This window comes from Plecotus auritus (assembly GCF_963455305.1).
Source record: "Plecotus auritus genome assembly, chromosome: 6".
Lineage (NCBI taxonomy): Eukaryota > Metazoa > Chordata > Mammalia > Chiroptera > Vespertilionidae > Plecotus > Plecotus auritus.
The window spans coordinates 82,394,377-82,406,773 of record NC_137773.1 but is presented as its reverse complement, the minus strand read 5'-3'; the positions used below and the strand labels follow the sequence as shown (position 1 = coordinate 82,406,773).

General features: G+C 54.5%; 1 protein-coding gene across 5 annotated transcripts; it reads right to left on the bottom strand.

Moving 5' to 3' along the window:
- Nucleotides 1–3,979: 3,979 nt before the first annotated feature.
- WDR18 (WD repeat domain 18) lies at nt 3,980–11,684 on the bottom strand. 5 transcript variants are annotated; one of them, XR_013960827.1, is made up of 11 exons: nt 11,454–11,684; nt 8,995–9,105; nt 7,498–7,631; nt 7,056–7,197; nt 6,393–6,536; nt 6,112–6,176; nt 5,889–6,013; nt 5,501–5,667; nt 5,282–5,378; nt 4,490–4,558; nt 3,980–4,337 (listed from the first exon to the last, which is right to left on the bottom strand). XR_013960827.1 is itself a non-coding variant. In XM_080672524.1 (10 exons), the coding sequence occupies exons 1-10, from the start codon at nt 11,661–11,663 to the stop codon at nt 4,206–4,208; spliced, it is 1,299 nt and encodes a 432-aa protein (XP_080528650.1). In that variant the 5' UTR covers nt 11,664–11,683; the 3' UTR covers nt 3,980–4,205. The 5 variants fall into 5 exon arrangements, 3 of the variants coding, with proteins under 3 accessions (XP_080528650.1, XP_080528648.1, XP_080528649.1); XR_013960828.1 differs by having other exon boundaries at nt 3,982–4,337; nt 5,282–5,425; XM_080672524.1 differs by lacking the exon at nt 5,282–5,378 and having other exon boundaries at nt 11,454–11,683.
- Between the last annotated feature and the right edge of the window lie 713 nt (nt 11,685–12,397).

The window sequence follows — 12,397 nt, the reverse complement described above, 5'->3', positions numbered from 1 at the left end:
GGTGCCACGCGCAGGAGACAGGATCCCAGCCGGCCCAGGCCACACCCTTCCCCGCCCGGCCCCATAGTCCTGCCCCGCCCTGGCCGCTCCCTGCTCCCTGCAATGCCAGCGAACCACTAGGGAGGAGTTGGACCCACTTCCCAGGCTGGGACACAAAAGCTCAAATGGCAACACAGCATGGGTGCTGGAAATAACCACTGTTCTTCCCCTTTCTGTGCCAGGGGAGGAAATTGAGGCTGACACCAGGGAGAGATTTGGGTCAAAAATTGTCCCCATACTTACCCCTGTTCCACTCCAAGATTCCCCTCCAGCCTGGGAGAGTGGTGGCCCATTGTTCACTCAGGGAAACAGGGTCAGGATTTGCCTCCATGGTCACACAGCAGCACCTCCCACCTCCAAAAAGTGGTGTCTATCCATACCAATCCACCTGAGTGTGCTTTAATGTGGTGTGCACCCTGGGGAAATTAGACAGGTGTGTCTGATGGGAATCTGGAGGATAGATTTCATGTTCCCTAGCTGTGGGCAGGCAACTTAAACCAGAGAACTCCTCTTCACTCTTCAAGACCCAGTGCCAAATGCCACTGCTCTGAAAGATGTTCCCTCTTGTCACCCAGAAAGATGCAGAGCCATCCCCACCCCATTTAAGCTCACTCTGCCCACCTTGACTCCATCACAACTACCAACACGTTGCTTGACTAACTGTTCATACAGAGACACTTGGTTATATCACTATCCACTGCTCCAGAACTTTCTATAGCTCCCTGCCACCTCCCAATCCCCAAGCTTGTGTTCTCTGGGCCTCCCCACCTCAAATGACCCAGGGTCCTTGTGCTCCTGGCACACAGCAGGTGTTCAGTAAATGCAGGATGAATCAGGCCCAGCAGCACTCCATGTGGCTCTCATCCAGGATGTGTGTGGGTGGAGGACTGAGAAAATGGGGGTGTCTCCCAGACCCTTCTGGATGCAGAACAGCCTCCCAGCATAGAACATTCCGCCTCTAGGGAATAAATCTACACTTGGCTGATTTTCTCACACACTAACACACTTTCTTTTGGAGCCAGTGTTAGAAGGGCAAGGAAAAAAACTCCCTTAGATAAGTAAAAATGCAAGTGCCCGCCAGCAATAAGGATTGAAATTTGAGATGACTGTAATGAAAACTGAATTCCAGGTGACAAGGTTATCTCATCCAGTCACCTGGACAGGTACCCCAGGATAGGGAGCATCCCCAAGGGCCCTGGATTCTGGTTCCCTCCCTGCCTGAGGCCAATGTCATGCCAGGGAACACCCCACCTGCCGTGATCCTAGGTGAGGCCCCCAGTTAGTGTCCTTAGGTCCCACTGGGCCTCATCCCACCCTGGGTAACGGTCCCTCTGACTGCATGAGCCTCAGAAATAAGGGCCCATCCTGGGTAGGGGACACTTTCTTACCTTCATCAGAGATTCAGGCAGCCAACCAACAGCCTTTTGTGACTCTTTTGTCACTGAGCATGTCCTCAAGGTTCATCCATGTTGTAGCAGGTGTCAGAATGTCCTTCCTTTTTAAGTCTGAATAATAAATAGTCCACCTGGATGGACCTCATAGTGTTTACCCACCCATCCACTGAGACAGGGCTGCTCCTTTGGGCCATTGTGAACATGCTGCTGTGGCCATGCATGTGCAGGTTCTGAGTCCGTTTTCAGTTCACTTGTGTGTCCATCCACCTGGAAGTGGGAGTGCAGGATCCTATGGTGATTGTATCATTTTTTGAGGAACCACCAGACTATTTGCCACAGCAGCTGCCCCACTGGTTGTGCACAAGGGTTATTTCTCCACCTACTTGTGAACACTTTTTCTTTTAAATATATTTTATTGATTTTTTACAGAGAGGAAGGGACAGGGACAGAGAATTAGAAACATCGATGAGAAAGAAACATTGATCAGCTGCCTCCTGCACACTCACCACTGGGTATGTGCCCGCAACCAAGGCACATGCCCCCGACCAGAATCAAACCCGGGACCCTTGAGTCCGCAAGCCGACGCTCTATCCATTGAGCCAAACTGGCCAGGGCAACACTTTTTCTTAAAAACAAGTGGTTCTGGAGGGTGTGAGGTGGCATCTGTGTTTTACAAAAATTCTGCCAGCACAGAGTAGTCACCACAGTGAATTCTGATGCTGTCGGCATGTCCCCTCTGACAATGATGGTCTAGGATTTTGGGTCAAATTGTGCTAAGAAATGTGTGCCATTCAGCCCTAACCGGTTTGGCTCAGTGGAGAGCGTTGGTCTGCGGACTGAAGGGTCTCAGGTTCAATTCCGGTCAAGGGCATGTACCTTGGTTGCAGGCACATCCCCAGTAGAGGGTGTGCAGGAGGCAGCTGATCAATATTTCTTTCATCGATGTTTCTAACTTTCTATCCCTCTCCCTTCCTCTCTGTAAAAAAAATCAATAAAATATATTAAAAAAAAATGTGTGCCAGTGATTTCAAGCTGGATGGGGAAGAGGTCAGCTTTGTGCCCACCACCCATGTATGTTGTTTGCAAGGTGCATGGTGGGCTGGCCAACCTGCTCTAAGCCCTCTTATGGTGGCCTGCTGAGGATGGGCGACCTTCCAGGACTATGCTGGACAGAGTTATGGAGGCCGTTTGCATGTTGATGTTCCCCCACCCAGGGTGTCAGAAGCTGCAGGGTGGGCAGGTACCACAGCCCCAGGGCATGGGGACCCTACACCTTACCTGCCAAGGGCACCCCAGCAGTTGAAGGTTTGGGGTGGTTTGGGGATGCTTTGGCCCTGGAAATATGTGCAGGGTGAGGGACAGTTGAAACAGTGCTCTTCCCCCACTAACAGCCCCACTCCAGGGAAAAATCCAGATCCAGGGGAGACTGCCAGACAGAGGCTGGTATTGTCAGCCCATCTCACAGCAACCTGCCAACTCTGACGCAGACTTGGGCAACAGTACCAGGCTCAGATCTAGCCCCAAGTCACCTACCAAGCCAACAACACAGTGGAGCATTGGGGTTTCATGTGGCCAGGCAGAGGTGTCCACACCAGGTTCAGGGCTCAGAGGGTCTTGGGCTCTGGCAGATGAGATACCCTAGGGGAGCCTGAAATTCCCCCCCCATCTCCTGGAATCTCTTAAGACCAAGTTCCATGCCCCCAGCTTTGCTGACCAGCTGCTACATCATGTGTGGAGGACCATGATGTAGTCCCTATCAAGCAGTTGGACCCCTTGCCTGACATGAACAAGACAGCTCTAGGTATCCCATGTCCTGGATAGGGGAGGGATAAGGCAAGAGCCACAGAGGTGGATCCTGCTGCAGTGTATGGCTGAGCCACCCACTTAATGAGGACATAGAGCCCCGGGGACAGGGAACTCCAATTAGCCTAAAAGCATGAACTCAGTGCTGGCTTCTGGCTTGCAGTTGCAGTTATGATGGCACCTGATAAATTACGTGAATTTTCTGGATCATTAAGCGGAACTGTCATTGAGGGGTAGCTTTCTGGAAGGTTCTGAGGGCAGCCTCGGGGCTCACACTTCTGGGCTGGCCTCCAGGTGCTGACTGGACTGGTGGTGTCCCCAGAGCAGGGGAGGCCCCTGGCCTCCCTCAGCCCTTGACAAGAATGTTCTGGTCAAGTGGCCCCGGGCACCTTGGCCCAGAACTGGCTGCTACCCCAGAGTCCTTGCCTTGACCAAGGTTGAGGAGACTTGGTGGCCATCAGGATGTGACCAGTGTGAACCCACACCGCTTTCCCTGAATCACAGCCACCTTTGGTGACCTCGGCCTGTAGCCGAGGCTGCGCCTCCCCATCCCCTCCCATAGAGGGTGGCCTGTCCTTCAAGATCATGCAAAGGCAGCAGGGTGACAGCTGAGCATCTGAAAAGTCTGAGAACCACAGCCTCCCAACACGATTTTTAAGTCAGGCCTGACAGCCTGCCTTGAGGGTCCCGGAGCCCAGCCTGGGACTTGGGACAACCCTCAGCACACATGGAGGACTCAAGAGGACAGACGTTTAGATCTTTTGTTAAAAACAAAATAGCACCAACTGGACACAATAGACACGAGTGGATCAACACAGACAAACGACCCCTCATGCAAATAACAATCCAAACACGGCACCAGGGAAAGGAGAGCTTGTAACAGTGCTGTTGGTCTGGGGGCTTTGCCCCGTGGCCCCAGGATGGGTGGCTCTGTCGGCCTGTCCATGGGTAGGAGTCTGGTCCTGGCACTCATTTTGTAGGCCGGGTAATGATGCGGGTGGAGAAGTCAAAGAGGTCTCGATTGATCTTGCGCAGGTTCTGCACCTCGTCTTCCAACTCCGTGATTCGGATCCGCAGCTGGTCCTGACCGCCCAGCACATTCTGGGAAGGAGCAGGGTTGAGGGGTGGGGGCGCTCAGGGCGGAGGGCCCTCTGACATTTTGGGGTGGGGTAGGGGAGAATCTCCTCCACAATTAACAGTCCCACTCCACCACACCCCACTCCAGCCTCACCCTTCTCCATGGCCCTACCCACCTTTTCCATTGTGCTGCACATTACCATGTGCAGCTGCTCTGCTCGCTGCAGGTAGCTGGGCTCCGATCCCTGCAAAAGAAGGGGCTGCCTTAGTGACCTCTGGGCTCACCACCCTGCTCACACCACCCAAAAGGTGAGGGAGGTGCCATCCTGATGCCTCTCACAGATGGACAGACAGGTTCCAAGTGTTGCTCACTGAGTGTGATGTCTTTGTGGGAGGCTCCACCTCTAACCCACAGCCAGCAGGAAGCAACGTGATCAGCCTCCTTAAATCTGCTGCCTGTTGCAGGACTGTGCCCAAGGGAGGGGGACATTCAAGGCCATACTAGGGGTGTGGGATTAGAGCCAGGCTTTGGGGGATATGCAGAAACCAGGGCCAAGAAAGCTCCAGAAAAGGGCCAGCTGGCATGTGGGCAGAACCTGCTCACCCACCGACATGCATGGACATTGCCGCAACAGAGAGCCCATCCACCTCCAGCTAGATGCAGTCTAGACATGCTGCCCTTGGCTGGCAGACAGGCACTCAGTCCTGCCATCCATCATGATGTCTGAGCGAGGGGCCTGGACACCCTTGTGAGGTTCATGATTCCAGGACACGGGAACAGTGGACAGAGGTGGACTGAGCATAGCCAGAGTGGCAATATCAGGCCCTGCCGAGGACAGGCCAGGGGTGATCTCTGGCGGGGAGTTCCTGGTGTGCACCAGGGGAGTGAGCACTGCCTACTGTCCTGCTGGAGAAGGCACTGGACACAGCGTCTTTGGTCAGGCTTGTTTGCTTATTTGAGAATGTACCTGGTATGTGGTCTGCTTGTTGTGTGGAAGGTGCTTTCTGAGGTCAGGTGCTGGCCACCAGCCTAGTCTCAGCAATGCATTCAGAGGGGTCTCCTCCCTGAGGGCATATGTGGAGGGTCCTCACAGGGATCCTGGCCAGGAACCCTACCCGCAGGGAACACAGAGCCATGCTGTAGGGGCCGAGCCAGGGCAGGGAACCTGTTGTAGGAAGTACCGTACCTGCTGGTGGAGGCCCAGGCGCAGAGTAAGGCCCCCGCGGCGCTGCTCATCCCCATGCTCGGCGCCCAGCAGGTGCTTGTTGAAGTGTGGCAGGGGCAGGCTGGGCCTGAAGTCGGAGCTCAGCATGCTGACCGGCGCCAGCATAATGAAGGCGTTGGTCACGGGGCCTGTGGTAGGGCAGGTGGCCAGTCAGGAGCTGCCTCGGTCAGGCCGGGGCCATGGCTCCCACACCCTCCACTCCTCAAACCCACCCACCTCTCCAGGAGTGGCCCATCTACTTTCCTCTAGCTGGTCCTACCTCCCAGCACCCAGCCAAGTGGCTGGGGTGTGGACAAACGGGCAAAGCCACACAGCTTACAGCCTGCTGGTCTCCTGCCCCCAGCCCCACCTTTGAGGGTCACTGTCCTGATGCACTGCTTGCTCTGGATGTCCCAGACACGCACGGTCTCGTCATGTGAGCCGGAGAGCAGCACGCTGCCATCAGTGGACACTGACAGGCAGGTCACCTGGTTCCTAGGGACACAGGTCTGAGAAAGGGTGGCCCAAATGACCCCCAACCCCAGGAGCAAGAGAACAGGGCCCCTCCCCAGCTATCAGTCTGGTCCCCACACCTGTGGCCTTTGAACACCTTCCCGCTGTCCTGCTCTGACTGGAAGCTCTTCTCTCTCTGTCCAGGCTGTGGAGGCCAAGGGGCCAGTGAGCAGAGGTTAGAGCTGTACCTCAGCCCTGGGGACCCCAGGGCACTGGGGTGATGGGCAGGGGAAGAGCCCAATTGGCTCAAAGACATAGATGCAGGGGAGGATGCATAGTCCCAGGGCCTTTGAAGGATGGACCCTGGGTGTCCCACTGTCCCATAAGCCTTCAACCACGGGCCCAGGCACCCAACACTCACCCAGGTGCAGAGGTCGACCTGGAAGATGGAGCCCTCACTGCCACCGCAGAACATGTGATGCTCAGCTAGGTCCATGGTCACAGCCATAATGCCCACGTCAAAGAGCACAGAGAGCAGCAGCTCGCCTGAGGAGATCTCCCACAGCTGGGGGCAGGCGGGATATGGGATGGGGGCTCCACAGACACTGGGGTCCCAATGGTGCAGGGAGCTGAGCAGCCCTGACTGGGAGACCCTGCCTGCCACAGAACCTCAGAAGGGAGCTGTCACTTGGGGATCTCAGCACTGGGGCACTTCCTAAGACACAGCTGGGTTCTCATGCCCAGGACCCCTTGTCACTCCATTTTAGCCGTGTCAGGCCTGGATTCTGCCTTCCACAACCATCACCACCAAGGACAAAGACCTAAAGGTTGGCCATCCTCAAATCCCCGAGGACTCAGGGAGCCACCAGGGGCAGGTGGCCCAACGAGAATTTCAGAACCAATACAGGCCTAGATTGCAGTCCCATGGATGTCCTTGAGGTGGGAAGCATTGGGGGATTAACAGCTGTATAGAGCTACCAGCTTGGGAGGAGCAGGAGATTCACTGACTCACATCAGCCAAGAACCTGCCAGCCACCCCATCCCAGCTCACAGATCCACTGTGGGGGAGGAGGGCCGATCCTACCTTCACCGTCTGGTCCAGCGAGGCTGTGGACACCCGGGCCAAGGGCCCCCCAAAGCCACAGTGCATGTCTGTGATGGGGAGGGTATGGTGGGACCAAACATGCCGGGGGGCTGGGGTCCTGGAGGAGTCCACCTGCAGCACGCTGCAGGAGAAGTGGATTCAGGGGGAGGGCTGCGCCCTGATGCCTCCACCCACCTCCACACCGCCACTGGGCCCATCCCACTGGCAGAAAATTCTCAGATGTCTCCAAACGGTCCCTGGACAAACCAATCACACTGTCCTCACAACAGTCCACCTGCCTTGCAGGCCCCAGACCCAGTTCCTTCTTGCCCCGGGACTTTGGCATGGCCTTCTGCAGGGCAGGCTCCTGCCCTCTGTGCTGAGGCCTCACCTGGCTACAAGCTATGGACTAGGTGCAGGCCCGAGTGGGTCAGGGCGCTACCTGCACAGGCTCCACACCAGCACCAGGCAGTCCTTGCCGCCTGAGAGGAAGTGGCTGCTGTCCCCTGTGAACTGCAGGCAGGAGATGTCCTGGTAGTGGCGGCTCAGGATGACCAGGAGGTTTCCTGTGGAGACCTGGGGAAGGCAGGGCACACGCAGGTCAGGGCAGGACACAGGGTACAGTGCCTGGTCCCACAGCTGGCAGGTTACTGAGGTGCACTGAAGAGAGAGTCTGCCCAGGGGCAGGGAGAAGGGAGGTGTGACTAGAGCATCCAGAAAAGGAATGGGTGGGAGTGACAAAGCTGGTGAGGGAGCTGGTCCTTTCAGGAGCAGCTGGACCCAGGACCACAAGTGGGCGGCTCCTCATGGTGACTATCACAGTAGGACGTCAGTCTTCCAGGCCAGCTGTGAGGGGCTTCAAATGCAGCCTCCACACTTGGTCTAGCAGGAGGGGTGGGGGAGCACCTCTTGCTGTCAAACCTGGGGGAGGGGAAACCCAAACCAGCAATAAGCTGAGCAGATCAGCCTACTGAAGAGGGAGGCACCTGGTAGCAGGGACAGGTGAGCACATCACACAACACCTGTGAAGGGCTACGGCGTGGGGGGAGGGAACACAGATGATGTCGTGGGTTAAATTGTGTCCCCCAAATAAATATGTTCATGTCCTAACTCCTGGAATCTGTGTTCTTACTTAAACATAGGGGCTTTGCAGGTGTAATCAGTTCAGGTGAGATCACAGTAGAGTAGGATGGCCCCAAATCTAAACAGGTCTCCTTACAAGAAGGAAACTTTGTCAGACACACACTTATTCCCCCTGCACCCCGCCCCCCCTCAGCAAAACACACACACTCAAAGAGCAAGAGGGATAGGTCAACAGTGGCAGCTGTGGGAGGCAGCTGTGAAAGTCTTCAGCCTGGGCTCCTGCCTGTTGGCCGTGTAGGGCACCCCCACGTGGTCATAGCTCACACTGGTTAGGAATTCGGGAGTTAGAGCCAGAAAGCAACCCCAATGGCCTGGAGTACTATGACGGTGCCCCATCGAGGAGGGGTGACCTCCTAAGATGTCCCCATCAGGCCACAAGCCACTGGTTTCTATCATGCCCCTGGCACCAGGCTGGCAGCAATCTGGGCAAAGATTTCTACCATGATGGGCAATCTGTGAGGAGCCTCTCCCTGCCTCCGTTTCTCTCCCTGTGCATGAATAACTGCTTCCTGTTTCAGAACCAGGACTAAGGTTTAAAAGTCCCAGGATGAGATAACAAAGCTTCTCCCATCTTGCAGAGAACTCAGTTTCCTTGGCAGACCTCTATTTTGCAGGTCAAAGTTAAGGTCAGGCAAGGCAAAGGTGGTTATACCCACCTTCTGGCCCCAAATCCTACACTGTCTGCACAGGTGAGGCAGGTCTCCCATCTCAAACAACCAAGTGTTGGTGACAACACTGTTGGTGGTCTAACTCCGCAGTCCAGGCTAAGCCCCATGACGCTGGCTCTGACACTCACCTCCCATAGGTATATGCTCTCTGCAATCCCTGCCAACATGTAGAGGCCGTTGGGCGATGTGGTCAGACAGGTAACAGGCCCAGGGCACATGATCTTCTGCTGGAGCTGGTCCTAGGGGAACATAAGAAGCCTGTAAGCTTCATGAAGAACTTGGGAGCCATGGGGCAGTGAGGAGAGTGAGTGGAGGGTGCCCAGGTGGCTGGTAAATCCAAGAAAACCTGAAAGAATGGGGATAGAGATGGTTTGAGCAAATTCACGGTTCAGTAAAGAAGTGTCCACTCCAGCCCAGGCTTTGCATGCTGGAGGTGGAGAATGGCAAATCCTTGGATAAGAGCAAGGTGGTGCTCATGCCCGGCCAGCGTGGCTCCGTGGATGAGCGTAGACCTATGAACCAGGAGGTCACGGTTCGATTCCCGGTCAGGGCACATGCCTGGGCTGTGGGCTCGATCCCTAGTGTGGGGCCTAAAGGAGGCAGCCAATTGATGATTCTTTTTTTTTTTTTTTTTGATGATTCTTTCTCATCATTGATGTTTCTCTTTCTCTCTCCCTCTCCCTTCCTCTCTGAAATCAATGTAAAAATATACACATATATTTAAAAAAGAAAAAGAGCCAAAACCGGTTTGGCTCAGTGGATAGAGCGTCAGCCTGCGGACTGAAAGGTCCCAGGTTCGATTCCGGTCAAGGGCATGTAACTTGGTTGCGGGCACATCCCCAGTAGGAGGTGTGCAAGAGGCAGCTGATCGATGTTTCTCTCTCATCGATGTTTCTGACTATCTATCCCTCTTCCTTCCTCTCTGTAAAAAATCAATAAAATATATTTAAAAATAAATAAAAATAAATAAAAATAAAAAAGAAAAAGAAAAGAAAAGATGGTGCTCCTATGGGCATAGGGATGGAGGTGGGAGAGGCACAGTGAGTCCAGGAGGACGATGGGGCTGGAAAACCCAAAGGCCAGTCGTCTTATTCCCCAATCCTGCCTTTCTAAGGTCCCATCCATGACCTTGAGCCTCAGTTTCCAAATCTCTAAAATGGGAAAACAAGTTCTGTGTGGCCCACACCAGGCAAAGCCAGAGCACAATGCTTGTCCGAAGAGATGCCAGCTGGCAGAAAAAGGCTGCATGTAGCTGCAGGAGCAGCATTTTGGGGTTGCTTTAAGAGGAGACACCATGGGCTCCAAGGAGTAAGGATAGTGTCTTTTTGGGGAGGATGAAAGTCTCCCGGGCTACCTTTTCAGGGGGCTCACCAGGCCTAAGACCTTCACTCTCCAAGCCTACAAGACCCATGAGACCCCAACTACAAACTCTCCCTTTAAATTTAGCACCCTTAGAAGTTTGCTGACCCATCCCTGAGTCCGGTGCTAACCAACCAGCCTTAGAATGCAGCTTGACCCCTCCCGCATGCAGTCAAGAAAAAAACGGATGGAGCCCTAACCTGTTTTGCTCAGTGGATAGAGCGTAGGCCTGAGGACCAAAGGGTCCCATGTTCTATTTAGGTCAAGGGCACATGCCCAGGTTGCCGGCTCCATCCCCAGTAGGGTGCGTGCAGGAGGCAGCCAATCAATGATTCTCTCTCTTCATTTATGTTTCTACTCTCCCTTCCTCTCTGATATAAAAAATATATATATATTTAAAAATGGGTGGCCCTGCCAAAACCGGTTTGGCTCAGTGGATAGAGCATCGGCCTGCGGACTGAAGGGTCCCAGGTTCGATTCTGGTCAAGGGCACGTAACTTGGTTGCGGGCACATCCCCAGTAGGAGGTGTGCAGGAGGCAGCTGATCGATGTTTCTCTCTCATCGATGTTTCTAACTCTCTATCCCTCTTCCTTCCTCTCTGTAAAAAATCAATAAAATATATATTTAAAAAAAAAAAAATGGGTGGCCCTAGCTGGTTTGGCTCAGTGGATAGAGAGTCCGTCTGAGGATCAAAGGTCCTGGGTTACATTCTGGCCAAGGGCAGGTACCCTGGTTGCAGGCTCCTCCCCCGCCCAGGCCTTGGTCGGGGCTCATGCAGGAGGCAACCAATAGATGTTTCTCGCACATTGATGTTTCTCTCTCTTCCTAAAAATCAATGAAAAAAATATCCTCCAGTGAGGATTAACAACAAAATTGCGTGGAGCAAGCCTCTCTCTAATCAACTTTTAAAAATACTGCAGTTAGTAGATAGATCCTAGTTTAAAAACCAACCACAAAACTTTGCGCCCCTTTCCGCACAGCTTTCTTTAAGGACCCACTACCTCCCCATCCCTTCGTGCCCGCAAGTGCCTGGCCAGCAGCCTCAGGCCCGCCCCGGGCACGCGCACCTCCCTTCGACAAGTAAAACCCCACCCGACCCGCGCATGCGCAGAGCACCCTAACCGAGACTTCCTCCCGGTTCTGGGCGTGGGCAGACCCCGTCGACCCCAGTCTAAGGCGTTCCGCGCACCACCAACGGAGTTCCAGCCCTAGCACGCGCCGCCGCACCTTCCGTTGCAGCTCCCAGGCGCTGATGTAGTTCTTGCCCAGCTGCGCCGCCAGCAGGTATTCGCCATTGAGCAGCGTCAGACCACGGGGCCCAGCCTGGCCGCCGCGGTACGTGAGCAGGTTAGCGCCCGAGTGGAGCTCCCATACGACGCAGCTCCACAACTGGGCAGACGAGTCTGTACACACGGCTACCTCAATGGGCGCCGCCATCTTTCTCTCCCACCGCCCCGGAAGTGCGTCACACCAGCAAGAGGTGGGCGACTTCGCCGCGAGAGCTAGAGCGGCGCCGACGTTGTCCCGCCTCCGGCGGCTGGAGGGCGGACTCCCCTGTGAATGGGCCCACCACCACCACCATCACACCGGATCCGCTGAGAATCAAGGGGCGCAACGTCTGATCGAAGATCTTGGTAGGAGACCTCTTGCGAAACTAGATGGAAAAGAAATCAAGGCCCAGGGTCTTCTGCGAGAAGTTAGTAGGTTCAGAGCTTGGAAGTCTGGCTTGTCTTTCACGCTTGGCGCTCTCGGATTATTATTATTATTATTTTAATATATTTTATTGATTTTTTACAGAGAGGAAGAGAGAGAGATAGAGAGTTAGAAACATCGATGAGAGAGAGACATCCATCAGCTGCCTCCTGCACGCCCCCCACTGGGGATGTGCCCGCAAACCAGGTACATGCCCTTGGACGGAATCGAACCTGGAACCCTTCAGTCCTCAGGCCAACGCTCTATCCACTGAGCCAAACCGGTTAGGGCATTTTTTTTTTTTTTAATACGCAAATAATAAAGTACCGACCTCACAGGCGTAAAGGGCAGACTCCGACCCGACATAACATATTTGGCTTCACTTAATACATTGTAATTACGTGCGTACTCACGGATCCACCATCAGCCTACCCCTGCACCCTTCTTCTTGGGCGGGGGGCTACAAAATCCACATTTTT

Coding starts and splice junctions, on each gene's coding strand:
- WDR18 (XM_080672522.1), bottom strand. CDS start 11,663: ATGGCGGCGCCCATTGAGGTAGCCGTGTGTACAGACTCGTCTGCCCAG. Junction 6,014..6,111: donor AAGGTGTTCAAAGGCCACAG/GTGTGGGGACCA, acceptor CTGTGTCCCTAG/GAACCAGGTGACCTGCCTGT. Junction 5,668..5,888: donor CAGGACAGTGACCCTCAAAG/GTGGGGCTGGGG, acceptor GCCCTACCACAG/GCCCCGTGACCAACGCCTTC.